Below are 27601 nucleotides of genomic sequence, written 5' to 3'. Positions count from 1 at the left end.
GCAAAATGGTTACCCATCAGGTAATAAACTTACTGTTGAGATACTCTTGAAGCTCAGCATGAATGTATTCTCTCTGATTTGCTCGGTCATATGAAACCAGGCCCCTTGAGTCCCCTGGAGGGCCCTGAGGTCCTGGAGGGCCAGGTAAGCCAGGGGAACCTCTGAAGCCGGAATCTAAATAATATACCTCCATTACATGACGAATGCAATATGTAAACTGTATTGTTTCACTGAACTGAGAACGTTGTGGTTTTGAGGTGCAAGGAGCATGTCCATGTATTAAAGTGTTCACAGCTTCATAAATCATTTTAATTCTCCTTTTTTTTAGGATAAGCACCAACAAACAAAATTCAGCCAATAAGATATCTTATATTTTCCAATCATTCTCGTTTGCCTGTGATCATCAGTTTTCTATTACTGTTTTTTAAGCATTTATCGCTTTGGCACCTACCTATGTCTGTCTGCATACAGTCCTTTAAATGATTGTAGAGCTACAAATGATGGTTTACATATACCCAAAGTTCAATATAAAGCTCTGAAATTTTCTCAGACAGTGAACACCTTTCTTTTTCATTGTTTTGGTTGTTTTTGTGTTTAATATTGCAACTCACTCTGTAGATAGACCTGGATATCTTCTAGCTGGTATCCTGAGCCTGAGGAGCCTGGGGGTCCACGAGGACCGACTGAGCCTGGAGGGCCCTGTCTCCCTGGAGGACCAGGAGGCCCTGGAAGGCCAACTCTCGCATGAAGTCCTGACCCTTCAAATGTAAGGGAAGAGAAACTAGTTAATGGGAAAACAAAATCTCATAGGAACTTCTAAAGACAAACTTAAAGTGATTCAAAACACACTAGAGCTTATATATTTGAGCTTCCACTGATTCATAAATATATAGAGTATATTAAATAAAATATAAAGAAAAATACCAAACTTACTCTCAATCAAAGCTGTAATGTCACTGTAGGTGGCCCCTGGTGGTCCAGGGGGCCCAGGAGATCCAGGAGGTCCAGGTCTACCTGTCAAACCATGTTCTAAAACAAAAGATTTCAGTCACTTTATTGATTGTTATCCAATTGTTTTCAAAAAACAAGCTGCAAAATGATTTCAGTACAGTGAATTTTGTTACACTATATCTCTCAGTCCACTAAAACATACCATTCATTAGTTTGATGACATAATTTGCCACTTCATGTGTGTCAAAGTTGGCTACGCTAATGCCTCCTGCAGGGCCAGGTGGTCCTGGAGGGCCAATTATATGTTGCTTAACGTCATCCCCTGAGCAAAAACATAATGATTTGTTCAGCAAGGGTTGCAATTCATTTATGAGCACCATATGTAAGTTCATGTCAGTGTTTTTCACAAGAACACTCACTCTGTAAGATTGCAATAATATCACTGACAGATATAGAACTGGCTGGACCAGGGAGACCACGAGGACCAGTTGCATCACTTATTCCAGAGTCTAGAGCAAACATTGCAGATTATGAATTATTGCATTAGACATCTCAGGTGGTCAAAAACTATAAATGGTAATGAATGATTTCAGTGCCACCTGAGACTCCAGACTTACGCTGAATGTAGGCGATGACCCGAGATGCCACGTCCTCTATAGACACTGACGCCCCTGGAGGACCAGGTGGCCCCTGGAGTCCAGACAACTGCTGCTTCATGCTGTCACCTGATATCCATGTATGACACATTCATATAGAAACACAGTCTGCTATATTTATATACTTACTGAAAAATTCTATATATAAATGTCATATTCAAATAGAAATACACAGCAGTTTAACTTACTTTGCATGTACTCAATGATGTAACGGCGATAGTCAGTCACAGATCCAGAGTGTCCAGGTGGGCCTCGTGGACCAGGAGGTCCTGGGGCACCTGGAAGACCATGTGCAACTGAACCTAGTAATGAAATACATGCTCCAGGGTGAGAAATGGGAGAAATGGACTTAAAGTCAGCCTGGCTTTTCTGAGCCAGTCTCTCAGGATGCCACCATTAACAAAGCCCTTCAAGTAATGACTGCCAAGCCCTTTCAATAAAAATTCTCTTTTGCATATAAGGATTTTAGATGTATCAACACATTTGTGTCTTTGCATACCACAATTCATTATCCAGCACATGTTTGCAGTTTACACTTTAATGCTCTTTGCACTGAAGGCTATTGCTGGTAAGTGGGAAGTTCTACCACTAACAGAGAGTGTGGCTCCAACAGAATGGCTCAATTGTACCATTTGTGAGAAGGACTAATATGTTTTTATGGGTAACCTGCAACTATTTGCTTGTCAAGCTTGGTAATTCATCAAGGTAATTTCTTATGAAAGATATTTTTAATATAATTATATATTTGTGATGAGTAATTACTTTATATCTATAGCTAACAATAGATAATAAAGTACAACTAATAATGTATAATAAAGGTTGCAGTAATCTGCTAGTCCCTTTCCTCTGTTCCCACTCTTCCAACCAGTGTTCATTCCTCTACTACATTCTCCTACCCTGGCTTACTTATCTCCTCTCTCCTCGGACAAAATCCTTCAGCTCCTGGTTCCAAAAATTCGGCTACATGTCCACTGGATCCCATTACTTCCACTTTGTTCCAGGCTGCCAAAGCTGCCAAACTATCATCCATCTTGATTCCTCTGGACCTTTTGGCATCCTTTGATACAGTAAACCACAACATCCTCCTCTTCAGGCTCGGTATCACTGGCTTGGAAAAGACAAGGTTCTAGTCCTATCTGGATGGATGCTCCTATCAGGTAACATGGAGAGGATCCACATCCAATCCTGCACTGGTGTCCTGACTCTGCACTGGTGTGCCCCAGGGCTCAGTGTTAGGCCCTCTTCTTTTCTCTTTGTATACTCATTCTCTTGGTGATATCTTCTCATGGCTTTCCCTACCATTACTATACTGATGACCACCAGTTAATTCTTTGTTTCTGACCCTCTGACACAGGTTTCCAGATGTATCTCAGCATGTTTGACTGACATTGTGTCATGGATAACAGCCCACTACTTGAAGCTCATCCCCAGTAAAACTGAACCCTCAACCCACAATCTGAAGCTGCTTATAGCCTGGGCATTATTTTGGACAATCAGTGGTCAGTCAGTGATCAAAGCCCTTTCCGTACCTCGGGTACTTCGAACCTCAAGTATGGCTCAGCTTGAAACACCATGCCTCAAGTCTCAAGGAAGACAAGCATCGAGACTATTCCCTGTGCTATATCCCAAATGGTGAAATTAACTTGCATTGGCTGTCTGTACAGCAATGTCCCTTGCGGTCTTCAAACACAGACTGAAAACTTATCTATTTGTGGAATATTTAGAATGACCATTGATCCTGCACCTGTTGGGAACCGAAGCTCTAGCACATATTGTTTGATATTGTTTGTTATTACACTTATAGTTGCCTGATATAGAGGTTATATGCAGGATCCAGCATTGATCCCAGTATTCTTGTTCAAAGGTATCTTGAACTCTAAACAACTGTACTGGCTAGGATACATTCTATGAGTAAATGACAAAGCACTTTTTTGTACTAGAAGCTTCAAAAGGACATAAGAATAATGTTGGTTTGTAATGTAGCCTTAGAACAGCAAATATGTTGCATATATATTGGGAATGACATACAGCCAGATTAGTACACTATGGCTCCTCAGTTCTGTTGAGAGATAATGAGAATACAAATTTTACCTCCTGATGTTCCTGGGATCCCTGGAGCACCTGGAACTCCACTGTCCCCTATGAATGGCAGGTTAGTAAATATTACCAGTCATGCTCAGAGAAACTGAACAGGGGTGGGTTTCCCAAAACATTTGTAACACTTAGTACTTCATAACCTCGTACTTAAAAATGTTCTTAAATTTAAGAATTTCCCCAAACCCTTCAAAACTAACGTAGTACTTAACGTCATAACTTAAGAGTATTCTGACCCATTAGTAACTTACTAAGTACTTCTTCACTTGAACCTCATGTGCAGTTTTACTTCAAAAGGAGGATAGTTTTCCTTTAAAAAAATTGCTCTGGCTCTAAACACAGCAATAGCATGTTGTCTTAAACACGAAATCATGAAAATGAAAATTTATTTTCATAAAACATAATTGTATCACTTAAACAACATCCATTGCCAAAAACAAAAAAAATACTAGTTTGATTATATAGTCACTATGTTCCTAATATTAAATTAACTTTTGCTGTATGTATCATGGTTTAGTGGATAGGGTCACAACCTCCCACTATGAAGGTCTTTTAGTTCAATTCTGAGTATATGGTTCATTTTATTCCAGGGTTTAAATTATTTCATTCAGATGAAACAAACAATATAACTTGATTGAAGTACAGGAGATAACTTGTTGATTTAAAATACACATTTAAATGAAATAATTTCAATTAAATTAAATGCAGTTTCCAATATAAGTAGTAGTAAATATTTCCTTTGCAAAGAAATGGCTACAGTGAGCCTATTACATTTGTTATGACTTAACCAGTCATATGGACTGATTAATCATTTACACAAATAAGTAAGGCCAGACTAGGGTAACGCCACTGGTGGATTTCTGCAGACTCTTGGCATGCCCATGAGCTAAAGCTGCTGTATCCAAATGTGTGCATGCTGTCACGAAAGCACTGCTGTTCCATGCACCAACATATATATTTTCATGCACTACAGATGCATTGCATGAAATCAAAATAGTCTTTCATGCAATTGGAAACATTCCTGGAATTGTAAGTGCAGTTGGTGCACACTCCCAGCCTCTTGAGCCCTAATTAAATCTGCCATAAAGGCTTCTCTGCGTTGAATGTGCAAGTCATATGCAACCACCAAGGCCTCTTTACGGACACTGTGGCCCAGTGGCCTGGGAGTACTCATGACTCCTTCATCTGGGCCAGTTCTGGAGTGTGTCAGATGGCAAAGAATGGTGCATTTGCTGATGGGTATATGTGGATGTTGCCTTTGCTGGGTGACAACAGGTATCCACTCTGAAACATAGTATAGACTCCAAAGCATTTATTGAAGTGTTACTTCCACTTTTTTTTTTCTTTTTTTCAATTTCTTCCCATATTAGGATGAGTTCATCTTTCATTTGGACTTGTTTGCCATGCTTCTGAACTGATGCATGAAAGGTTAATTGTTGGCCTATTTTTTAGGCTTGATATGCTATAGGTAGTAATTGCAATTGTAATGTTGTTTTTTTTTAATGTTTTTTTTAAACCAGTAATTTAAATACTTATCACTTATACATTTTTATAATAATTGTTTTGCTAATAATAAAAATATTTCTATGGTATTGTAATAAGAAAATGTATGTGGTGGTTTGATTTTGTACTTGCAATACTTTCTGCACATGCAGAGGCAGAGTCAACAAAGAGCTACTTAAAACTCGTTCATAATTTTGGGGACAAGGGTTTTGGGAAACATTCTCAAAACAGGCATTCTTAAAGTTACGTCATTCTTAAAGTTGTTCGCAAATTGTTAAGATTAATTCTTCTCAGGAATTGCACCCCAGACAGATTGATTAAGATATTTGTATGATACCTTTAGGACCCTGGCGTCCTTGAGGCCCTGGAGGTCCAGGAGGGCCTTGAGCTCCTCTATACTCAGAGACTGCAAGAGACATCAACATATAATAATCCACATCTGATATCAAATTCTGCAACAATAATAATCTACTGTATACCGAACAAAAAAGTGCCTAATGGTGCTTTGTTAAGGGTCACAACAAAACAAAAATGGTGGGGGAATACGTGTGCATCATGCCTAGATTTGAGGATCTAAAAGATGTAACCAAAACCTTGCTTTTAACTTACATCTGACTGCATCTCCTGATCCTCCACGTAGGCCAGGTAGGCCAGGCTGGCCTGGCTCCCCTACATAGCAATAACACCGAAACATGGAATGAGAGCTTTGGTTACTACCACTGTTTTCTCTACACTGTAATCTGTGCTCAAAAGGGCCTCATACCTTGGTATCCCCTAGGTCCTTGGGAACCTACAAAAAAAGAAAATGAAGAGGATGATATTATTATTATTATTATTACTGTTAATAATAATAATAATAATAATAATAACAAACAATTAAGTCAAGAAATAATCCTGGCAACTCACCTGTTTCTCCTCTAGGTCCTGGAGGCCCTGCCGGCCCTGGTGGTCCAGCAAAGAATGTCCCTGTTACAATTTTTGAAAATGGCTGTGAGAAACAGCATAAGGACATTTGATAGCATTTAGCCTGCATTGGACAATTTTGTATGTTTGGCCAACCATGGAGGAGCTGACCTGAGTTGGGAACAAAACTTCCCATTTCTCCCCTCTCTCCCTTTTCTCCTTTTGGACCTGGTCTCCCATATCCTATAAATCAGCAATAAAAGTTCCAAAATGTTGTCAGGCTGTAACCCGTATCATGAACATTATAAAATGTGAAGAGCATGTTTCAGGTTTTGTTTCAGTCAATATCACAAATGTAATCTTACTTACCTGGTAGTCCAGGTTCACCAGGAGGTCCAGGTCTTGAGTCTCCTATTCATTCATTATAGAGACAATGACAGTAAATATAGTATGTTATGACAGTACAAACTTCAAAAAGCAAGTTGTCATGTTGTCTACATTCACATGGATTTTACCTCCAAGTTGGACTTGGCAAGGGATGGCATTCATATCTTATAATTTCACTCTTAATATCGCTACTGTACTTTACAGCCTTGCTACTGTGGCGTTTAAATTAGAAGGGGTACTGATGTATATCTAAATCAAACCATCTAAGTGCATTTATTTGTCAACCTGGTTTCACTGATGTCATGTATGTACCTGGACGTCCAGGAGGCCCAGGAGGACCAGGTGGGCCCTGAACAACCTGGAAAGCATCTGAAGAACCATATTTTCCTTAAAAAAAATCAAAGGTAAATTTTTAGACCAATGTGTTTTTGTATTTGTTTGCTGATGTTTTTGTTTATTTTTGCTTGTTTGTTTGTGAGGGAGGTCTTACTCTCAGCTCTAGATGAACTAATTGTCTCACGAGTTTGTACTGGGATCCCAGATTCTCCTTGATCCCCCTTATCCCCTTTTGGACCTGCGCAGACACAGGGATGGGATCATGAAGCAAAGGACTCAGTAAATAATAAGTGAATAAACAGTGAATAAACAGGCCTCTAATTACAACCCAAGAAAATGTGGTGTAATGGGTTACTTAATGGTTTAAGCATGTGGAATGCAAACATGTCTGGAAGTACCCCAGGAGAGCAACCTTTGTGGTTGGTGTAAGTACATTGTTTCTAATGTGAGTGTGACCATATTCCTATAATTAATCAAAGGCTTATTTTAGATGAACAATCAAGTGCCCTAGACAATTTTGCAAGTTTGCAAGTGCCCTAGACAATTGCCCTGATCTTTTTTCAGCAGAGATTTGAAATGAGCTATTCATCACTTTTGGAGAGCTAGAGGATTCATAGCCACATTAAGAGACAGTATTATGCAGAGCAGAATATGGTTTAGAATGTTTATTTTAAAATATCATATTTTTATTTTATTTGTTAACTCAATAATATTTCCACTCTTCATAATTACAGCTACATCTGTAGAACCAAGTTGCACAAGTCTGACGTATTATACAGAATGCAATGTCATTAAATGAGACACAGTTACTGATGATTCACTGAAACACATTACTGACTGCAAGGCCATTGCAACAAATATTCTTGAATATATCAGCCATGGCAGTATTTAGACTAATCAGGTAGGAGATAACATATGCATATTAAAATAAATTAAAAATAATAATAAACTACCTTTAGGTACTTTCAGCTAACCTTAACATTTCATAAGCACCAGCTATGTCCTCCTTTATGAAACCATCATAAAACATAATCTGGAAAAATGTAAATTACCAGGTTGGCCAGGAAGTCCAGCAGGACCGACAGGACCTGCAATGATAAAATATGTATTGTTAATAGAGGGGAACTGTGTTGAACTAATTGGATCTGGTAGGAAAAAAGTCTATTGGGCATTCCACCTGATAATCCAGGAGGACCAGCTGTTCCAGGTGAGCCAGGTGGTCCTGGTGGTCCAGGAAGGGCCACTGAACTAGATCCTCCTGCAGATTGAGGTTATGTAAAAGATGCTTTCAGCTTTCATGAAGAAAGATTTTAGGGAACAGGTACAGAAAATGTAATTCATTCATAGATCTCATCCTGATTTTACCTGCATTAATAATTCTTCCAGGTTCACCAGTTTCACCTGTAAAATTATTTAATGAAAACTGTGAGAACTTTAAATGAAAACATTTAAAGACAGTAACTTTGAACTAATACTACTTGTCCTCAAATATGATCAATTTCCAGTGCTTATAAAGTTACTACATATAGATCTATAAGGTACATCTTATTTTATATTGTTTATATACTGTAGAAGTATAAAGTATTACTAAACCTTTTACACCAGGTTGCCCAGGACTTCCTGGAACACCTATATGAGGAGAAATATAGTGATCAGCATTTTATTTCCACATATTGTAATTTTTACATATGCTAGTAGTATTCAAATTTGTGCAAAAAGATGCAAATTATAAGCCATATTAGTTTCATTATTTACCTGGAGGTCCTTGAAGTCCTGGAAGTCCTAATACAAAATAAGCAGAAGAAACACTTAAACCAAGACCATAAAAACTGTGTGTATAAACTTCTCAAACATTCCTTCTCCTTATGATAGGTTTATTTGATCACTCAAGTAAAAGTGTCAAAACAGCACCACAATCACTTCACTTGTTCATCTCTGAGCATTCTTGCAACAAACATGAAGAATGTACATGTAGTGGATATGGTTTTTATTAGTACTGAAAAGCTTGTATTTGTGACAGAAATGGCCTGTTAATTGTAGCAATGAATTTTAAAATGAAAATGCTTCTCTGAGCTTTAAAAGGGCACTGCAATGCAATAATAATAATGAAATACCTGGAGGTCCTGCATCACCAGCCGGCCCAGCTGGGCCTCTGATTCCTGGCAGACCGATTGGTCCTTGGTCACCTTGGGATTATTTAAAAGATAAGATGAATTAAAAGGAGTATTTGGTATCATACTGTTCAAATAATAGTTTGCTGGAATGCCATTCACCTCTTTGTCCCTTTTCGCCATCAGCACCTGGAGCCCCTGTTAATGTGAAAATATATTCATAATTTACATATAAAACATACTGTAATGATTTAGGTAATGACTCTGTCTAGGGATCACAGATACATGGTACTGCAGGTCAGTCTACTTTACAAATGGTTGTTTGAATAAAGATAAAAGATTCATCATTCAATAAAAATGGCATGATTCAGCCACGTTATACTTGATGTTCATTGATTAATGATGGGTTAATTTCACAGGCAAAGTGTCAGGTGTAGGTATAACAGTATGGCAGGGGCTGTCAGGTGTAGGTATATCAGTACTACAGGGGGCTGTCAGGTATAGGTATAGCAGTATGGCAGGGGGTTGTCAGGTGTAGGTATAGCAGTATGGCAGGGGGTTGTCAGGTGTAGGTATAGCAGTATGGCAGGGGGTTGTCAGGTGTAGGTATATCAGTACTACAGGGGGCTGTCAGGTATAGGTATAACAGTATGGCAGGGGGTTGTCAGGTGTAGGTATATCAGTACTACAGTGGGCTGTCAGGTGTAGGTATAGCAGTATGGCAGGGGGTTGTCAGGTGTAGGTATAGCAGTATGGCAGGGGGTTGTCAGGTGTAGGTATATCAGTACTACAGCGGGCTGTCAGGTGTAGGTATAGCAGTATGGCAGGGGGTTGTCAGGTGTAGGTATAGCAGTATGGCAGGGGGTTGTCAGGTGTAGGTATATCAGTACTACAGCGGGCTGTCAGGTGTAGGTATAGCAGTATGGCAGGCATTTATGCTTTCAGTTTCTGCTCACCTGCTGACCCTTTGGATCCTTTCTCACCAGTCAGTCCTTGTCTCCCTGAAGGCCCTTGCAAACCTGATGGATTGAACAGAAAAAGAACAAAGTCACAGAAGCTCACACAATGGTATTCCATCAATAACCCAGTTTTTGAAAGACAGATTAAATGTGCATAAAACCCACACCTGGTATACCAGTATCACCCTTTTCACCATGATCGCCTGGAATAAAATAATGAAAACAATTATATACATTTCATTATAAAAATATCTCTGTATATTATACAAGTTAATGTGAACTGGCAAAAGTATGGTACAGTATGCAGATAGTAGTTATTTCAAATAATACTATATACAGACCCTTAATTCCTTGTGGCCCAGGGGATCCTCTGTCACCTGTCAATCACAAAAAGTGAGAATTAAATTATGTTCAATTCTCTTTAACCGAGCATTATCAATCTGTTTTGTTGTGAACCCGTGTTTAGATGAATGCCATTGTCATGCCTTTGGGTCCTGCATGGCCAGTTTCTCCTCTGAAGCCCTGTGGACCTGGTTCACCTGCACAGGGCAAAACACTGGTGATCACATCTGATTTTAGAATACATCACATGATGACAGCAGCCAGCAGTTTGTCACGGGAGATACAAACCTGGTGCACCTGAGAGACCATTAGCACCTGCAGAACCTGAGAGACAGATTCATATGAATATGAATAGAAATATGAATACCCTTCCTATGAATTAAAGAAATCAGCTCTTTTCAGGCAAATTTTCAAAAATCGTATTGCTCAGCATCTTACACCACTCACATCAAAATTGTAGATGTGCTATGCAATTCCAATATGTTCACATAAAATAATGAATAATTGCAAGGTGTAAATTAATAATGAAACAGTTCTTAAGTTTAATAAAGTCTGAACCTTTTAGACCAGGTGGACCAACTGGACCAGGAGGGCCACGGGATCCTGGTTCACCTGGAGAACCTGAAAGAATAGAGAAAGATTTACAAATAGCCATATTATGTCATGATTATCTAGAATATGTGTTGGCATACTGTAAAATTCACTTGGACATGATAAAGTTAAAACCTTAACCCACTCACTGTTAGTAATGATTCTTTTGATGTTGTTTACATAACACATAGTTGTTGTAATGCATATTTACATATCATAGTATTTTCGGAGTTCAGTGTAGAAAATCATCAAAATAGTGTGTGAATATGTTACTGTTATAAATGTCCCTAACCACTGACACCTGGGGTTCAGTTGACTTACTTTTTAACTGTCAAATCCTGGATGGTTCATAATCTCATGAAACTTAACAATGATAAAATGGACTTTATAATCATTGGGAATGGTCATGAATGCACTGATGCAATAACTTATCTGTAGTCCCTATCAGTTACATTTACATTTACATTTATGGCATTTAGCAGACCCTCTTATCCAGACCAACTTACAAAAGTGCTTTATCATTTAATCATAGAATACATCCTAGCCAGTACAGTAGGTGTGAGTCCAATATACCAATGAATTAGAATACTGTTAAAATGCAAGGATCAATGCTGATGCCTAGAAGTGCAAAATGCATAAGGTCTATCTCAGACAATGATAAGTGCAATAAACAATAAGTACTAGAGTTTGCTAGTCAACAAAGTAGCAGGCAATATCAATGCAATAAACAATACCCTACAAGAAGTACTAGTTTCAGTTAGTCAACATAGGATCAGGGTCAGTGGTCAGTCTAAATATTCCACAAATAGATGGGTCTTTAGTCTGTGTTTGAAGACTGCAAGGGACTCTGCTATCTGGACAGTAAGAGTAAGTTTGTTCCGCCATCTAGGAGCCATGACAGAGAATCGTCTCAATGCTTGTCTTCCATAAAACTTGAAGCATGGTATTTCAAGCCGAGCCTAGCTTGAGGTTTGAAGTGCTCGAGGTATGGATCGGGCTTTGACCAAGGACATCATGTATGGAGGAGCTGGTCCATTTTTGGTTTTATAGACAAGCATCAAGGTTTTACATCTGATGCAGGCAGCTAATGGAAGACAATGAAGAGAGTGCACCAGTGGAAATTTGTGAACTGCCAAAAACTGTGAAAACAGTGAAAAACTCTTGTGTGAGTTTGTATCATCACATCTGCGCAGCTATATTGCACTGCTAGCAGGTCTTCCAAAGAAAACTCTTTCAAACCTAAAGAGGGTTCAGACTGCAGCAGCCAGAGTCCTAGCACATGCAAATCCATCCTTAAAGAGTAACACTGACTACCCGTGTCACTTAGAACTGATTTAAAAATACTACTGTTGACTTTTATGCATTTACATGGTCTTGCCCCTTTATACCTCAGCAGTATGATCACAAGCATGTACCCTCAAGGGCCCTCAGTTCAGCTGATAAAAATGTGCTGGTGGTGCCTACCACCTGACTAAAGAGCACTGAGGCTCCATTTGGCTGCCATGGCCCCGAACTCTAGAATTCTCTTCCAGAGAATACCTGAGGGCTCTTGACAAAATACTTTCAAGAGGAAAGTTAAGCACTTTTCACTTTGTAAAACCTTTTGTAAGGTCTTTAATTAAAATGTTCTGCCATGACTGTATCTTTACCTGGCTTGTTTTTAACATACTTTTTTTTACTTTTAACTATGTACTCTATTTTACTTTTTTTCCTTCAAGAATGCTTTTTAAATAGTTTTTTTTTTTACTTTAAATGATAGATTCTCTTTTACTTGCTGTACTTTTATATTATGTACCGTGTAATATATTCTTTAAATGAGCATTTTTCTTTTAATGTAGCCTTTATTTATTTTAATATTATTATTATTAATAAAATCATTATATCCTTATATGATGCTTACAATTAAATATATGAACCAAGGAACTGTGGAACTGACATTCTGTACTTTACCCTGACTTTCTCTACTTCACCTTCACTGTCAAATCCAGCATTTTGCTGGACTAGAGTACTGGTCCAAAGAAAAATTAAGTCAATGTCCAATTAAATACTACACTGTATAGACTACACTGTATTTTTTAAAGCTAGAATATCATTGCAAATAAATATGTATTTACAGAATTCTATATCTCATCCATCTTACCTCTTTCACCCTTCTCTGCAAAGCCCGCTTGGCCTGGCTCTCCCCGGGGCCCTGGGGGTCCTTCTCGTCCCCTAACTCCTGGTGGTCCCTCGACACCGTGTTCACCTGCAAAATACAGTAAACAGCATAAACAGTTGCTGAAACTCCTCATATTTGAGGAGATGCTTAAGAATGTGTCTATGGGAAATGGATCTAAGAATTAATGGAATTTGAAAAATAAGGAATCCTCAGTAAGAAGATTGAAGTGAAGAAATGGAATTTATTTCCTTTCCAGATAGCACAGAAAACTAACCTGCACTTCCTTTTTGCCCTTTTGGCCCTTCAGGTCCTGGGCGTCCTGCTGGTCCTAGAGACCACCGAACAGTATTTTATCATCAGTGTAGCTTACAGAAAATATCTGAAATCTAAGCAGTTATCACTTTTAACATGGTCCTTACCTGGCAATCCCGCAATACCATCATCTCCTGAGAAGCATTTATTTTATGTTAATTATGTTGTACACACAAGCATGTTTGACATACATACATTTGTTGACATTAAAGTCAGCACCTATTCAAACAGCCTTTAATATTTTCCACAGCAGTTAATAACACTGATAATTACAGTGACAATGACAAATAAGTTATTTAAATTTCTACAGACCTTTGATTCCTGGAGCACCAGTGTCACCTAAAACCACAGTTACTGTCATATGTAAAGATCTTACATGACCCTGATGTATAAGAAAGAAAGGCCTTATCTTGAAAGCCAGTCCCATACTGACTCTTCATTCTGGCACTGTAGTGTCTTACCTTTGGTCCCTGGTGGACCTCTTTCTCCTTTGAATGAAGAAGCAAGACTGGCTGTATACAAAAAAAGCAGATATTTATATGAGGCCCCACATTTTTAAATATATATATATATATATATATATATATATATATATATATATATATATATAAGAAGAAATTTTGAAGGAAGAAATTTTGAAGGAGAACAGCTAAAACATTATCAGTTCTATGCTGTCAAGAAGAACCAATCTAGCCTGTATGATCCTGAAGATAATGGCTAGTGTAAGCAACTTAACCATGCAATGCATTTCCTCAGCACCTGACCTCAGGATCAGTCAACAATGTATTAACTCTATGAACTCATATTTGACTGAAAGCCACACCTTCCCAGTGATCCACTTTTGGGTACTGCAGTGGACCAGTTGAGGGAAGGTGATAAGAGAGACTGGGAGCAGGAACATTGTGAGAATTTGGCAGGTCTGTTCATGCAGAGAAACAGATGAAGGCAGCTGTATCTTACAGAGCCTGTCATACATGCCCTCTTTCGATTTTTAGTTCGGGTGTACTGATGTAAACATCCACGAAGGGACCATAGGATTCAAGATTAATGCGGTCTTGAGGTATATGAGTTGGTGAGGTGTTTTGATGAAGTTGGGATGGTCCGTAAGGTCAAAGGATGTGGTATAATGAATGTAGTGGCACAATGATCCTATTATGGAATTAAATATACATCAGTCCCAGTCCTGACCTCTTACAGGTATCTTTAAGGAACCAGGACCTTCCCTGCCTGCTGACCACGTTGTGCAGCCAAAGAAGCTGGCATCAGTGGTAAAACCGCTGGCGGGAGATTTGGATGCAGATAAGGGCTCCAAAGTGTTAATGTGAGCTCCCTATGTACAGTACAAGCCAATTTACCCAAGGTCATCAGTGCCATCATTAACAGGCCTGTCAATGACCCAGTCATCATTCCAATTGTCTCCATGGTCTGTTTAGCTGCTCAGCATGAAATACTGGAAGGGCTGGATGAGGAGGAGGTGGTACAGCTGGACCTGGTGGTAGAATGGCTGTCCAAGCCTGCTAAAAGAACAACTAGGGGTACTGCAGGTCAGAATTTAAACCCTTTTTTATCTATCCAAATATGTGTCTTTGCTCATTGGGAGGGAGTAGGGAATGGCAATTGTGACTGTTCAGGATATTTTTAGGCCCTGGATGTAGGTAATTGCCCATGGGGCACAGACAAATTTCAGGGTGATAGATGTGATTAGATGTGATAACCTGAAGACTAGTGCATTGCTCCTCCAGACACATTAAGTGGTTGCACACTTATATTTTTCTTGTCTTGAGGAGTAGTATTTATTTGGTGTGGGGGAATCACATAGCACAATCCTTGCAATCCTTGCTACATTAGAAGGAACCAGTGGTCCTTTTAAACTGTGAGTATGTGGTTGTCTGCATTCATATGTTATTACCTCCATTAATGGACTCTAATTTGTGGTTTTATAGCATTACAGACTGAGAACAGGGAGTGCCTAGAGGGCAGGGGTGTCAAGTTAAGGAGCTGTAAGTGTTAACCATCACTTGTTAGTTCATTGGGCCTAATTTGGGGTTAACAGTGGGATTTGACTCTACTGATGTTAGGATTAGAGCCTGCCTGCAAGATAAGTCCTAGATGACAGTTGTGTGAACCTGGAGATTAGCAGGTAGCCTGAGGGTGCTGGTTCTTTAGTGGTAGACTGCAATGCTTAGAGGGTGCTTTAGGGTATGCTCCCTGGTTGGTGGGTTATTTTTCAGCTATTACAGGTTACCCTGTGGCATGATGTCAGTCACTGTTGTACCCAGAATAAATTTAGTTTTGTTTGTTTTGGTAGTACTATTAATGAGGATGAGTTGATGGGGTTGTAATCTGTGTCTCTGTGTTATCTTAGTGGGGGTCCTCTTTTAAAGAAGGAAAATGAGCATTGATAGAGCTCAACTGTCTGTATTTAAATTAGTACAGAAAATTGTGACTAGTGGTACTATTTGGTGGAAGGAGCTAATGGTCACACACGCAGGCAATAAGGGACATTGTTTATTTGGTCCTGGGTTTTCTTTTGTTTTCTTTTTTCCTTCTTTAACTTTTGTTGTCTCTTGCAGTAGGCAGTTGTATGTTCCCACTGGCGGCACGTAGGGCTGGTTGGAGATGGTATGTATGTGCAGTGATAGTGATTATGCTTGTCCATGCAAGATTGAAATGTACGGTTTTATTGATTTGGGTGTTCCACACTGCGAGATTCATTGTGTGAATGGTCATGAAATTTTACCAGGTACCTACACATGTCAAAGGGACCTAAAAAACACAATGTAATTAATGTTGTACACATGGGCAACTATGATTGTCCCTGAGAATTTGTACATTAAATATTTACTTGTATCAGCATATTCTTTTTAGGGTTTTTTCATTGGTTAGCACATAGCAAAACACCTTTTAAAATATTCTGTTGTAGTTTTTTTAATATTTTGTGAAACCTCTAATAAAGCTGTTTATTCCTTTCCTTACCTTGGTGCCATTTCCTTTCATTCAACTGAAACCCTCTTGTGTAGGGAAATTATGGGCTGTACCCATTGCATTTGTATGAAGCCATATGTGTGTGTGGGGGGTGGTGGGGGCGCACACATGTCAATGTGTACATGTGATTGCTCAGTACCTCTGAATGCCTGCGACTGCACTTCAGCTTGCAATATTCTCTGCACAGTTCTCTGAAGAGCAGCCGTGTCTGTGGCAGTAGCAGTAGCTCCAAGGCTCAGGCTGTTATCAGGGCTGACCACGCCACTGTCCACTTCAATGCCTGACTTAAGGCGGTGGATGTCGTTATGAGGGTCACTCAGCCGACTGGTGTGGGCACTCCTGACAGAGGACAAGCCCTCAAGAGCATCCACTCGTGCTTTTAGCTTGCTCACCTCCTCCGCTTTAAAAAGGAAAGCATAAATTGTGGTGCACTTAGGCAACTGTACAGATTAGCATTTCTTTGTAAATACAACTGAAAATATGTGTGTAATAAAAACTCAATTTATTAGTATTGCCTTATGACACATTGACAGAGAGAAGTCTGCAATACTTCTTACCCAAAAAGAGCGCAGTCAATTGAATCCTTGTGGGAATGTTTTGGGACAAAGAATTTGCTATGATAAAAATAGTGATGGAAAGAAAGACATACCCTGGTGGGCAAGGGTGCGTCCAAGAGCAATAAGTCCAAACAGGAGGCCAAGAAGCATGAGGAGGCCAAGCAGCAGACCGAGCAGCCACTTCCACCAGGAGCAGGAGCTTGGACCACAGCCTAGACAGCCCCCTCCGCCTTTTCCAGTATCACTGTCCTTATAAATCTCTGGCAAGATCCACATGAGGAAGAAAATATTTGTTCAGACACCAAGTCCTAATTCAGATTTTTTAATCTGACATGGTACTTTACATAAAACAAATAAATGAACAAAAGAAAGACATTACTTGCATAAGTAGCCTTGTCTTTTGTTGGCACTACGGAAGATCCATCTGTGGAGATTTAATTAAAAACTATAATTTTTTAAAAATTCATTTAAAAAATTTTTTACTTACTTTTCACATTTCCTTAGACAAATAATGCATTAAATCACTTTATTGGTATCGCATGTTCCTGGTATTCAATAAGGATACACTTATTTGTTCCAAACCTCAATAATTAGTAATTATTATAAACTTTCATAATCAGTAATCTCTTTTTCATGGAAGAAGGACACCTGACTGGTAAAATATTTAAAGAGGTTGTATAGAATGTAACTACTTGAAGACAGGTATTACGGAATAACCCAACTACTTGAAGACAGGTATTACGGAATAACCCAACTACTTGAAGACAGGTATTACTGAGTAACCCAACTACTTGAAGACAGGTATTACTGAGTAACCCAAATGCTTACAGTATGAGCTTGAGCTAGACTTGACAGGAGCTGATTCAGTGTAGCTGGTTGCCATGGTCTCCTTCTTCAATGAATTATCTGACCCTATAAATTAGACATTATTCATATTACATTAGATCTCAATGTGAAAAAAGACTTTATTAATAATTTATACTGTAACTATGTCCTGAAGTAACAGCTATAACAACACTGCATGTATTACTGCAAAATTAACTTTTTATCTGACACCACACCCAGATGTGGCCTTAACTGGATCAATATATTTACCTCCTTTGCTATTTGGGATGCTGCTAGTGAAATGTTTTCCACTGTCCTTAGACAATATGAGCACCTCCGTTTCCCTGTTTGTAGGAATATTCTCCTTCTCAAGTATAATGTATTTCCGTGGTGCATCATCTTTGACAGGCTGTGTAGCAGTACCTACAAAAAAGTATAGATTTGGTAAATATCATCTCCAACACATATCTGATCTAACAATATATCTAACTTAAGAATTAATATTTATCAAATACAGATAGCATTACAAATACCTGTACAAGTAGAGACTCCTGTACTTACAATACCAGAGCTACCCACACCCTGAGATATGTTTTTCTGCACACCATATCCTAGAGAACACACACACACAAACATACACACACCATAAATGGTGGTGAATACTAATCTGGGTATGTTAACTGTGTTAAACTCATGGATAGGTTTTAGTGCCATACCTAAATGTGTGTTAACTCCATTAGATGTGAGAACTGAATTAGATGTTGAAGCAAGATTATTCTGGAAGCCATACACTGTAAACCAAAAATGCATTAATTTAATATACAATAATAATAATTTATTATACAATGTTATGTACAATAAAGTTATAGTCATTCTAATTTCAACTTGGTACCCCAGAAAACCCTACAAGAAGCCAGCAGCTGGAATTGTTCTCAATTTATTTGACATCAGCTTTGTCTCTCTGATGCCATCTTCTGGTTATAGACATTAAACATAAAGCACACAAATGTGGTTGACCTGAGAGTGAAGATGGAGCAGCGCTGTTTCCAAGAGAGGATCCTGGGGACATATTGTTTGTGCTGCTTTGAAAACCAAAGGCAGTTCCACTAGAGATATTAGACGGTAGTGTGGAGCTAGTCCATGTGTAGGATGGAAACGCTGACTCCAGAAGGGTGGTGTCATATTGCCCTGACACTAGAAAAAAATATTTATGCACATTTGAAAGTGTATAGGTATGTATAGATAAAACCAAAATTATGAAATGATTGCTACTGCAGTAAGATACAGTATGTTACAGGTACTGTAAAAGGTGTACAAGTGGCTCTGTCAGTCTCACAAAATTAGTCTCTCTTAACTCTTGTCTGATTACTCTTCCACTAAAGTAAGATGTCAGTGAGAGCCAAGCCTGCTGCCATACCAGTCTGGGTGCCCTGTTTAATGATCTTGGTCTCGACTGTGGCTTTGCGAGGCACAGGCAGCGTGGAGGAGGCAGAGGAGCGTGTTGGGCTTACGCTGGACGATCGGCTAGCTTTCAGCAGCTTCTTCACATCGTCCAGTTCTGTCCCTGCAAGGAGACAGTGGCAGGCATGTTCCTCATCCTGTGTTTCCTGTGCATGTCTCCAACACAGCAGAGTGAAGGCCAGGAAGGATGGCAAGGGAGCCATGCTGTCTCTTTAAACTCATAGTGCTTTGTTTGTTTATTCATTTTATGGCTTTTGTGGTAAGGTAAGAAAGATATCTTGAGGTTTCTAAAATGAGTTGTCCAACAATAAACTAGTGAAAATGTCTTTATTGAGTTTGACTTTAAGAATAGGCCTATATTTATTCCTAATTTCAGACAGATTAAATAAATGTTATGTTTCTTAAATTTATTTTGATTAATTGTGCAAGTGTCTGTGGAGAAAAATTGGTTTAAGATTTCAAACCTTATCAGTGTGATAAGTAAAAGAAAGAATAAAGCCTAATAGCCTGATAAGATTTTAATGTGAACAGAAAATTCATCATGGAAACACACTTACATCTGGTTGAGGGGGATGCACTCTGTAATCTGGCCCTGATTTCACTCTCTGTAGCAAAAAAGAAAGGTTTATATATATATATATATATATATATATATATATATATATATATATATATATATATATATATATATATATATATATATTACTGCTATGGGTTGATATTATTAAAGTTGAACTAGTTGGACCTTTTCGGGTTGAAGATTGACTCAAAATCAACTCCCAAACCTACTGCCAGTTTTTAAAAGACACTTTCTTCAATTAGTGGTACAGGAAATAGTCTGCATGATTTTTATGCAGGACAATGCTCCATTGCATGCATCAAAGTACTTCACTGCGTGGCTAGCCAGTAAAGGCCTTAAAGATGAAAGAATAATGACATGGCCCCATTCATCATGTGACCTAAACCCTATTAAGAACTTGTGGGCCCTTCTTAAATGGGAGATTTACAGTAAAAGAAAACAGTACAGCTCTCTGAACAGTGTCTGGGAGGCTGCGGTTGTTGCTGAACAAAAAGTTGATCATCAACAGATTAAGAAACTGACAGACTCCATGAATGGAAGGCTTATGAATGTTATTGAAAAGAAGGGTGGCTATATTAGTCACTAATTATTTTTTAAATGTCAGAAATGTATATTTGTAAATTCTGAGTTGTTTATTTATTATTCTCACTTTAACAGATGAAAATAAACAACTGAGATGGGAACATTTCTGCTTTCATTTAGTTGCATAATAATTCTGCACACTAGTAGTTGCCCCATATTTATGCACACATAGATATTCTCTGAAGAAAGCCAAAACCTCACTTTTACTTAAATATTCAGGTTTGAGGTTTATTAACCTTTTGGATTGACCAAGAGCACTGTAGTTGTTCAATAATAAAATTAACATTCAAAAATAAACATGCCTAATAATTGTGCAGTTAAAACTAATATTAGGCTTTCTATAATTATTTATGTATATTTTTCTTCTTTCCATCTTATCCAATTGTGTTTCAAACCACACAAATACATTGAATTTAGCAACTGTATAGATTAATATATTAATATGAAATAGAAATTACACCACTAAACCTCTAATCAAAACTACAACTAAATGTTGTCTAAGATAATACACCATACACTTTGTTCAGTAGGAAAATAAAATTTTGTCACTAATGAACCTTACCTCTGCTTTGAGACCTTCCTCTGGATGCGCCTATTATAAACACATGGCAAAATTCATGTCAAGTTGCTTGCAATATTTTGACTTTACTTTCCATTATGTCCTAACAATATTTCCATAGTCCCTTACCATGTACTAATATAAATCATTACCAGAAGTCTAAGAGGGTGAAAGGCAACACACACCTTCTCCAAAGTGCATGAAGCCTAATGGCACATTTGTTTGTGTTGTTTGTTTTGGTCAAGTTTCTGAGTACCCTCATGAAGAATATGAAGCCCTTTTCCTTGAGCGTGCCCATCTGCTGCTATGTCACATGGTACCAAAGGAAAGAGGGAAGCTGCCAGCTTCCTTTCCCAATGAGAATAGTTAACCATCTATGAGTCATATGTGTTCTGATCATTAGTGAATCATTAGTGAGGGCACACCCAGTAAATACACAGCTTAGCAATGCAGAGGTATTCTTTACAACCTGACTCAGGTTTGAATGCCTTGTGCAGTGTGCTGTCTTTGGCTTGTGATCACCGAGAACCTACATTTCTTACCATAATCTTTCCTTGTGATCTCCGGTGATGAATTAGCACTTGAACTTCCTAAAACAACAAAAACAACAACAACAACAACAAAAAGGCCAAATTTAGATAAAGGACAAACTATTCTAGAATGTTTTGTAATGTATTCCTACTGTGAATTTGAAATATAACACATTTCTAAATTTTGTCAATCCCGTTTTTGTCACTCATGTTACTTCTAATTTCAATTTACCAGTCTGCAAAACATGAAATGCACTCACACGTGCTGTAATTAGCGATACTCACCATCGTATCCCCCTGAGTGACTGGCCATACTCTTCCTCTCTAGGAAAATAGGGGAGTGGTTGATGGAGGAGGTTGAATCTTGCATCCTTCTCATAAGCCCCGAGGAGCTGGATCTACCCTTTGAGCTTGAGCCTGTTCCAGATGTACTTTCATAACCTGCATTGCCTCCACATCCCCCTCCACTCCTGCTATTCCCAGTCGAATCATCCCCAAGGAACATATCAGAATCCAACTCCCCTGCATTCACACCCACTGAAGCTGAAAAAGAGAATGAAAAGCATATATTCAGAACTAATCTAATGTGCCAAACATACACTTCAACAAAGTTTGATTGAGCATATCACTGAATGCAGTTAACTTATTATCTAATAATTAAATGATATGCATGATATAAACAAGAAACATATAGCTCTCTTTTACAAGTGTACCAGCCCTGACGGACATTTAAATTATAATATTTTAATCTGCATACATTATGTTGTATTATGGTTATAATTTCATAAATGCTAAAAGGATTTTCATAACATTCTACCATTCTTTTTAAATTTTCTCAGTATTCAGTAGGAATTGTAGTTCTTACAGGATGAAAAGTAAGAGGTGCTGCTGTTTTGAGCTATATTCTTATCAAAGGCAGTTCCCCAGGAGCTGGTGGACATGCTCTTACTGCCAGATCCACTGAAGCCCTCTATTAGGTGAAAAAAGAACACAGACTCACTACACTGTCTCATTCATCTTAATAAATCATTTTTACAAATCTCAGTAATTACGATCCCATTAGATTAGACATTTTAATATCCAGTGTTATGTACAAATACTTATATGATGCCAAATCATAAATAAAACTGTTTTTTTGCAGGTGTTTTACAAAATGAAATGGGTAATCTCATGTTAGGAGAAGCCTACACAAAATGATGTATCTTACTTGGTGGTAACGATGTGAGTCTAGTTATTTCACTCCCAGCTGGAAGCAGAACATTTTATCTTGTTTAATTTTTTTTTTGTTTTATTTGATCAAAACACAAATAGACAAACATGAAATTAATCTGTACATAATAATAAAATAACTGTATTATATACAGTTTAATAAATAAATTAAACTGTATATAATAACTGCGATTCAAAAATACTACACATCCATATGATGGCGCTCTTTTCTTCTAATCTATATATCAGCCCAAGTAAACTTGAAGATGTAGTAGTTTCATACGAGTTTTGCTACTTGATACAAAACAAATTCTAGTCATTAGAATTATGTAATCATCCTTACTTCTCTCACCAGAACCTCCTCCTGAGTTGTTTGTTTGCCTTGTTAATGAATCCATTCCATGCTAACTACAAAAAAAAGATTATCAATGTAAAAGCAGAATAGCCACCGATCATTTAATTCTCAAAGCGTATAAAGCATACAAGTCAGTAGAACAATGTTTTAGCTTGTCAATCAATAGATGCAGTTTTTTTAATAAAACCATATATCCCACATTTCAAACCAATTAAAAATTGTTCAGTTTGGTGGCAAAAACCTTCCACACACAAAGAATGAATAGAGGCTTCACTCATATGGCTGCATACTGTAGAGATTATTTGACTTGCAGAAATCTGTACTGATGATTACATATTGAAAATATATAACAAACAACAATCTACCTTTTCAAAGAGTCTATAGAACATCTAGTCAAATTTCTAATTTTATATGTGTAATAGTGAAATTTTAGAGAATATTACCATATAGCTGAAATCAGTATCCAACAGAGTGACAGTAGTGTGTGATAAGTCTATAAGATTTATATTCTTGTAAGCAGAAGGAAGAAGTTTTTTAAATATTTGGTACTGAAATCATACACAAATAAAATATTTTTCCTTTATTAAGCTGACACTGTAATTAAACAAACAAACAAAAAACCCTCAAACTCAGAATATATTTTTGCATTGAACAATGTTGACATTGATTTACACTAGAGGATATAAGTTCACATCTTGATGGCACAGACAACAAAATGCATGTATACAATACAGCATTTTTAGTTTAAAACATCATCCACCTCACTCACCTTACTTGTCTTTAAATTCAGTTTCTAAAACCATAGTTCCATGTATTATGAACAGAAATCTAAAGGCCTTAAACATCTAATTCTCATGTAGTCTAACATACAGTACTACTTTCAAACTGTGGTCAAAACATATCACCAAACATTGTAGTATTTTGCATTAGTTATAAAAGATTCAGCCTTGCAGATTTGCAACAAAGACCCTGTAAACTATGCAATTTCATACAAAGTATATCTACATTGTATCTACATTGTAACTCATTACACCCAGTCTAATATGGTTATGGAGATATTGTGCGCCATCTTGCTTTAAGGAATAGTTAGACAGTATCAAGAAAAAAGGTAATATGCCAATAAAATGCTAATGTGCAAAATGTATACCTTATGAGCAGGACTACTGTGCAGGAGTTTACACCAATTCACTTCAGTTAAGAATTTTTCTTAAAAACTAAATAATAGTAAACAGTCTACATTGTTTTACCTGAAGTCCAGTGGAAACTTAGAAGAAAGTTTTGGTTTTGCACAGACGAGAATAATGTTCTTATAATGTGGCGTGAGAAAATCCAGTAGTACTTGACGATTGTCTGTGAAGTTCACCTGTGGTCACAGATGTCAAATAATTATCTTTGTTCCGTCTAGTTCTGTTTTATTTTCTTCCCACTTTCACAGACAAGTCTCCACAGGACTCCTGAGCTGGCGTTTACACCGAGCCACTCCCCAGTTTTCAGCAGGCACACACACATGCAAGCTTTTGAGAAAGACAATACCTCAGGGAATCGCAGTATAATCCTGCAAAATAGTGCTTTAGGGCATGTTCAGGTGTGAGCTGGATGTATTATATGTCTTAGCACTTTCCTTTGGTGAGAGCATGTGTATACAGTTACAGTGACCTGCAGAATTGTAGCTACTGTAGGCCAAGAATTGCAAAAAAAGGCTATGAAAAAATTTTAATCTTTCTCTAACCTCTTGATGACAGAAAATTATACCAATAATAAACAACAACTACACAATTTTTGGCCTATAATGCTGAATGCTGGATTAGGTAAGAAAAATATAAAGAGATCTGACTCTCCAGGTCCTTGGTTCACACTTATGAACTTCTCAGATGAATTTTAGCTCACCCCACAAGTCTAGGTCAGTGGACTATGAACATTTGCTTCTAAGGTCAGTGAACAATTTTTGTGTGGATCTGGACGTATGCTTGAGATCACTTTCCTGTTGGATGATCCAGCCATGACCTAGCTTTATCCTTCTGGCAGAGGCAGCCAGATTGTGGTGGAAATTTAAAGGAGTCCATGATACCATTTATCCTACCAACAATCTGTGGGCCTATGGAAACAAAATAGGCCCACATTTCATTTTGACTCATTCATGCCTGAACCTACCTGTGGTGTTTCAAAAATGGTCTGTGTTTGTCTCATCTAACCACAGAACCCAGTTCTAGTCAAAGTTCCAGCAATGAGTTGCAAACCAGATGTTTACATCTGTGCTTTGTTGACAGCTGAGACTTTCTTCTAGCAGGCTTTACAAAAATTTTTTTGGTAAAGATGTTGTATCTAATTGTTGTGTCCCCAGGATGCAAGTAGTTCCTGCAACTGCTCAGCTGTAACCCCTGGAGTTTTGCTTCTTGAACCATCCTCCTTGCTTTGCGTTTATTGCAAAACACACTTGCATTCTCTTCCAGCCAGATTTATCACAATTTAAATTATTGAAAATTGTGACAATAACTCTAAAAAGCAATGTATAAATAATCTGAAACTGACAGTGTATAAATAAACCTTTAAAAAACGGAATCGATAAGATTTACAACATTTTTGCTTATTTTGTCATTTCCAAATACAAGAACAGGCATACTTTCTACAACTACGTTAATTTATATTGCATAAGTTCATTATGAAAAGCAGATGACAGTGGTAACAACCTATTTACTCAAAACTGCAGCATCTTTTGTTTATATATTCACTAGGACATGATCTTTACTGTACTATAGAAAGCAACTAGAGTATAAAATAATTAATAATATACACAACCAGCTGAAATATGAATACTGACAAGAAATGAACGACTAATTATATAACAATATTAGGACATTTTTTTTAAATCTTGTTCTCATGTTAAAACTGATAATTATAACAAAACACTGTGGATATTTTGTAAGAATAAAAACACGCTTATTTTGATGATATATTGAGGGTAGTTTAACAATTCTTGTTAAATTGTGGCCATTTTTATAATGTGTGATCCCACTGAGAATACAAATAAAATTACACAAAATGTATTGTTAAAAATAACTAACGCAGTCAAGATAAACTGAATCAGTGAATCAGGAAGGATCTGGAAAAAAAGGCAGAACTAGCTTATCTCAACTGTTTATGCATATTTTATTGCAAATAATGCATGGTAATATTATAGTGATTCATGATTTCTGAAGAGAATGCAGAATTGAATAACTAATTATGAGGTTTGTAATTGTATTCAGGTTGACACAAGCCTGTTCCGTGATAGCAAGGCAATCTGTACAATGTTTATCTCTAAAGCCATGCACATTCTCTCTTTGTCATCCCTTGGCACCTGTATTCAGTCCACCACACCCATAGAAACACAGACTGAACATGACTCACAGAGAGCCTAGACTCTACCTCTTCCCTAGTACAACTAAAACAACTCTAATTCTGATTAGAATGATGAACAATTTATGAGTCAAGTGTAGAACCAAATATGATATGTTTGTTGCTGTGCTTTGTTACTATATTTTTTAGAGTACAACTAACATGCCAGGAAAATAATCTCCTCCTAAACGTCAGTAAGACAAAGGAGCTGATCGTGGATTGCAGCAAGAAGCAGGAGCGGCACTACCAACCTGTGAGGATCAGTGGAACCACAGTGGAGAGAGTAGATAGTTTAAGGTACCTTGGTGTTCACATCTCGCAGGACCTGTCCTGGTCCCGCCATACCAACTCCCTGGCAAAGAAGGCTCGTCAGCGTCTTTACCACCTCAGACGCCTAAGAGACTTCAAACTGCCCTCCAAGGTACTGCGGAACTTCTACACCTGCACTATCGAGAGCATCCTCATGGGGAACATCACAGTCTGGTTTGGGAATAGCACCAAGCAGGACAGACAAGCACTCCAAAGGGTAGTGCGTTCAGCAGAGCACATCACTCACACGGAACTTCCTGACCTGCAGACCATCTACTACAAGTGGTGCCAGACCAAGGCCAGGAGGATTGTGAAGGACCCCACCCTTCCCAACAATAGACTCTTCTCTCTGTTGAGGTCAGGGGGGTGCTTTCGCTCCCTGAAGACCAAGACAGAGAGACTGAAGAGGAGCTTCTTCCCACAATTACCTTGTAACACAACAACTGTAAATATGTTATTCTACAAAATGGATCTGTACATTCTGTACATTGTGTACATATATACACAACCATATACATTGTACATTGTGTATATAATCATAATATACATATTGTTCATACATTGTTAATATATTTTGTACATACATAGAATATATATATTTCTCTTTGCATATATATATTTCACATATATAGAATATCTATATTTCTCTATGCACCCCTGTTTTCTTTTCCTCAGTTTGGACAGAGCACTCTCAACCATTTCACTGCGAGTTATACTGTGTATGACTATGTATGTGACAAATTAACCAAACTTGAAACTTGAAACTTGAAACATGGGATCTCCTAAAAGCAACTGCAGAGGGGAAGAAACAACTTGAATTTTGGTTAATAGTTTTCCAACACCAACAATTTACTGGCACTGTCACAGGCACTCGTCCATTTCTCAGTAAAATGTGTTTAGGATTGAGGAGCAACACTGCATGTAGGAATGTAGTGCTATCCCAATGATTATGTAGCTGTTGTTGGGCAGGA

General features: G+C 37.8%; 1 protein-coding gene across 5 annotated transcripts in view; it reads right to left on the bottom strand.

Moving 5' to 3' along the window:
• col17a1b (collagen, type XVII, alpha 1b) overlaps window positions 1-24396 on the bottom strand; it is a 33015-nt gene extending 8619 nt beyond the window's left edge. The window contains exons 1-51 of one of the 5 annotated variants that reach the window (XM_081724323.1): window positions 24194-24394; window positions 22935-22999; window positions 22590-22628; window positions 22248-22352; window positions 21668-21925; window positions 21395-21442; window positions 20856-20885; window positions 19689-19736; window positions 19088-19234; window positions 18688-18864; window positions 18387-18461; window positions 18204-18281; window positions 17941-18093; window positions 17674-17757; window positions 17225-17269; window positions 16938-17105; window positions 16428-16688; window positions 13765-13815; window positions 13616-13642; window positions 13411-13437; window positions 13266-13319; window positions 12974-13078; window positions 10801-10863; window positions 10531-10566; window positions 10386-10439; window positions 10242-10277; window positions 10068-10103; window positions 9898-9960; window positions 9104-9139; window positions 8945-9016; window positions 8586-8612; window positions 8424-8459; window positions 8196-8231; window positions 8008-8088; window positions 7883-7918; window positions 6985-7068; window positions 6807-6881; window positions 6477-6518; window positions 6279-6350; window positions 6111-6170; window positions 5968-5994; window positions 5814-5873; window positions 5542-5610; window positions 3699-3746; window positions 1796-1909; window positions 1569-1676; window positions 1371-1460; window positions 1154-1273; window positions 934-1029; window positions 612-758; window positions 34-174 (exon numbers count right to left, since the gene is read on the bottom strand). In XM_081724323.1, the coding sequence (XP_081580449.1) occupies window positions 34-174; window positions 612-758; window positions 934-1029; window positions 1154-1273; window positions 1371-1460; window positions 1569-1676; window positions 1796-1909; window positions 3699-3746; window positions 5542-5610; window positions 5814-5873; window positions 5968-5994; window positions 6111-6170; window positions 6279-6350; window positions 6477-6518; window positions 6807-6881; window positions 6985-7068; window positions 7883-7918; window positions 8008-8088; window positions 8196-8231; window positions 8424-8459; window positions 8586-8612; window positions 8945-9016; window positions 9104-9139; window positions 9898-9960; window positions 10068-10103; window positions 10242-10277; window positions 10386-10439; window positions 10531-10566; window positions 10801-10863; window positions 12974-13078; window positions 13266-13319; window positions 13411-13437; window positions 13616-13642; window positions 13765-13815; window positions 16428-16688; window positions 16938-17105; window positions 17225-17269; window positions 17674-17757; window positions 17941-18093; window positions 18204-18281; window positions 18387-18461; window positions 18688-18864; window positions 19088-19234; window positions 19689-19736; window positions 20856-20885; window positions 21395-21442; window positions 21668-21925; window positions 22248-22352; window positions 22590-22628; window positions 22935-22989 (4000 nt within the window). In that variant the 5' untranslated portion in view covers window positions 22990-22999; window positions 24194-24394. Of the gene's footprint in view, window positions 1-33; window positions 175-611; window positions 759-933; window positions 1030-1153; window positions 1274-1370; window positions 1461-1568; window positions 1677-1795; window positions 1910-3698; window positions 3747-5541; window positions 5611-5813; window positions 5874-5967; window positions 5995-6110; window positions 6171-6278; window positions 6351-6476; window positions 6519-6806; window positions 6882-6984; window positions 7069-7882; window positions 7919-8007; window positions 8089-8195; window positions 8232-8423; window positions 8460-8585; window positions 8613-8944; window positions 9017-9103; window positions 9140-9897; window positions 9961-10067; window positions 10104-10241; window positions 10278-10385; window positions 10440-10530; window positions 10567-10800; window positions 10864-12973; window positions 13079-13265; window positions 13320-13410; window positions 13438-13615; window positions 13643-13764; window positions 13816-16427; window positions 16689-16937; window positions 17106-17224; window positions 17270-17673; window positions 17758-17940; window positions 18094-18203; window positions 18462-18687; window positions 18865-19087; window positions 19235-19688; window positions 19737-20855; window positions 20886-21394; window positions 21443-21667; window positions 21926-22247; window positions 22353-22589; window positions 22629-22934; window positions 23000-24193 lie in introns of all 5 variants that reach the window. The other 4 variants (XM_081724322.1, XM_081724320.1, XM_081724321.1 and 1 more) reach the window with 4 other exon arrangements.
• Between the last annotated feature and the right edge of the window lie 3205 nt (window positions 24397-27601).

Source organism: Electrophorus electricus, chromosome 12, assembly GCF_041902795.1.
Source record: "Electrophorus electricus isolate QZ-2024a chromosome 12, ASM4190279v1, whole genome shotgun sequence".
NCBI lineage: Eukaryota > Metazoa > Chordata > Actinopteri > Gymnotiformes > Gymnotidae > Electrophorus > Electrophorus electricus.
The sequence above is the reverse complement of the archived record's forward strand: the minus strand, read 5'-3'. Positions and strand labels throughout refer to the sequence as shown.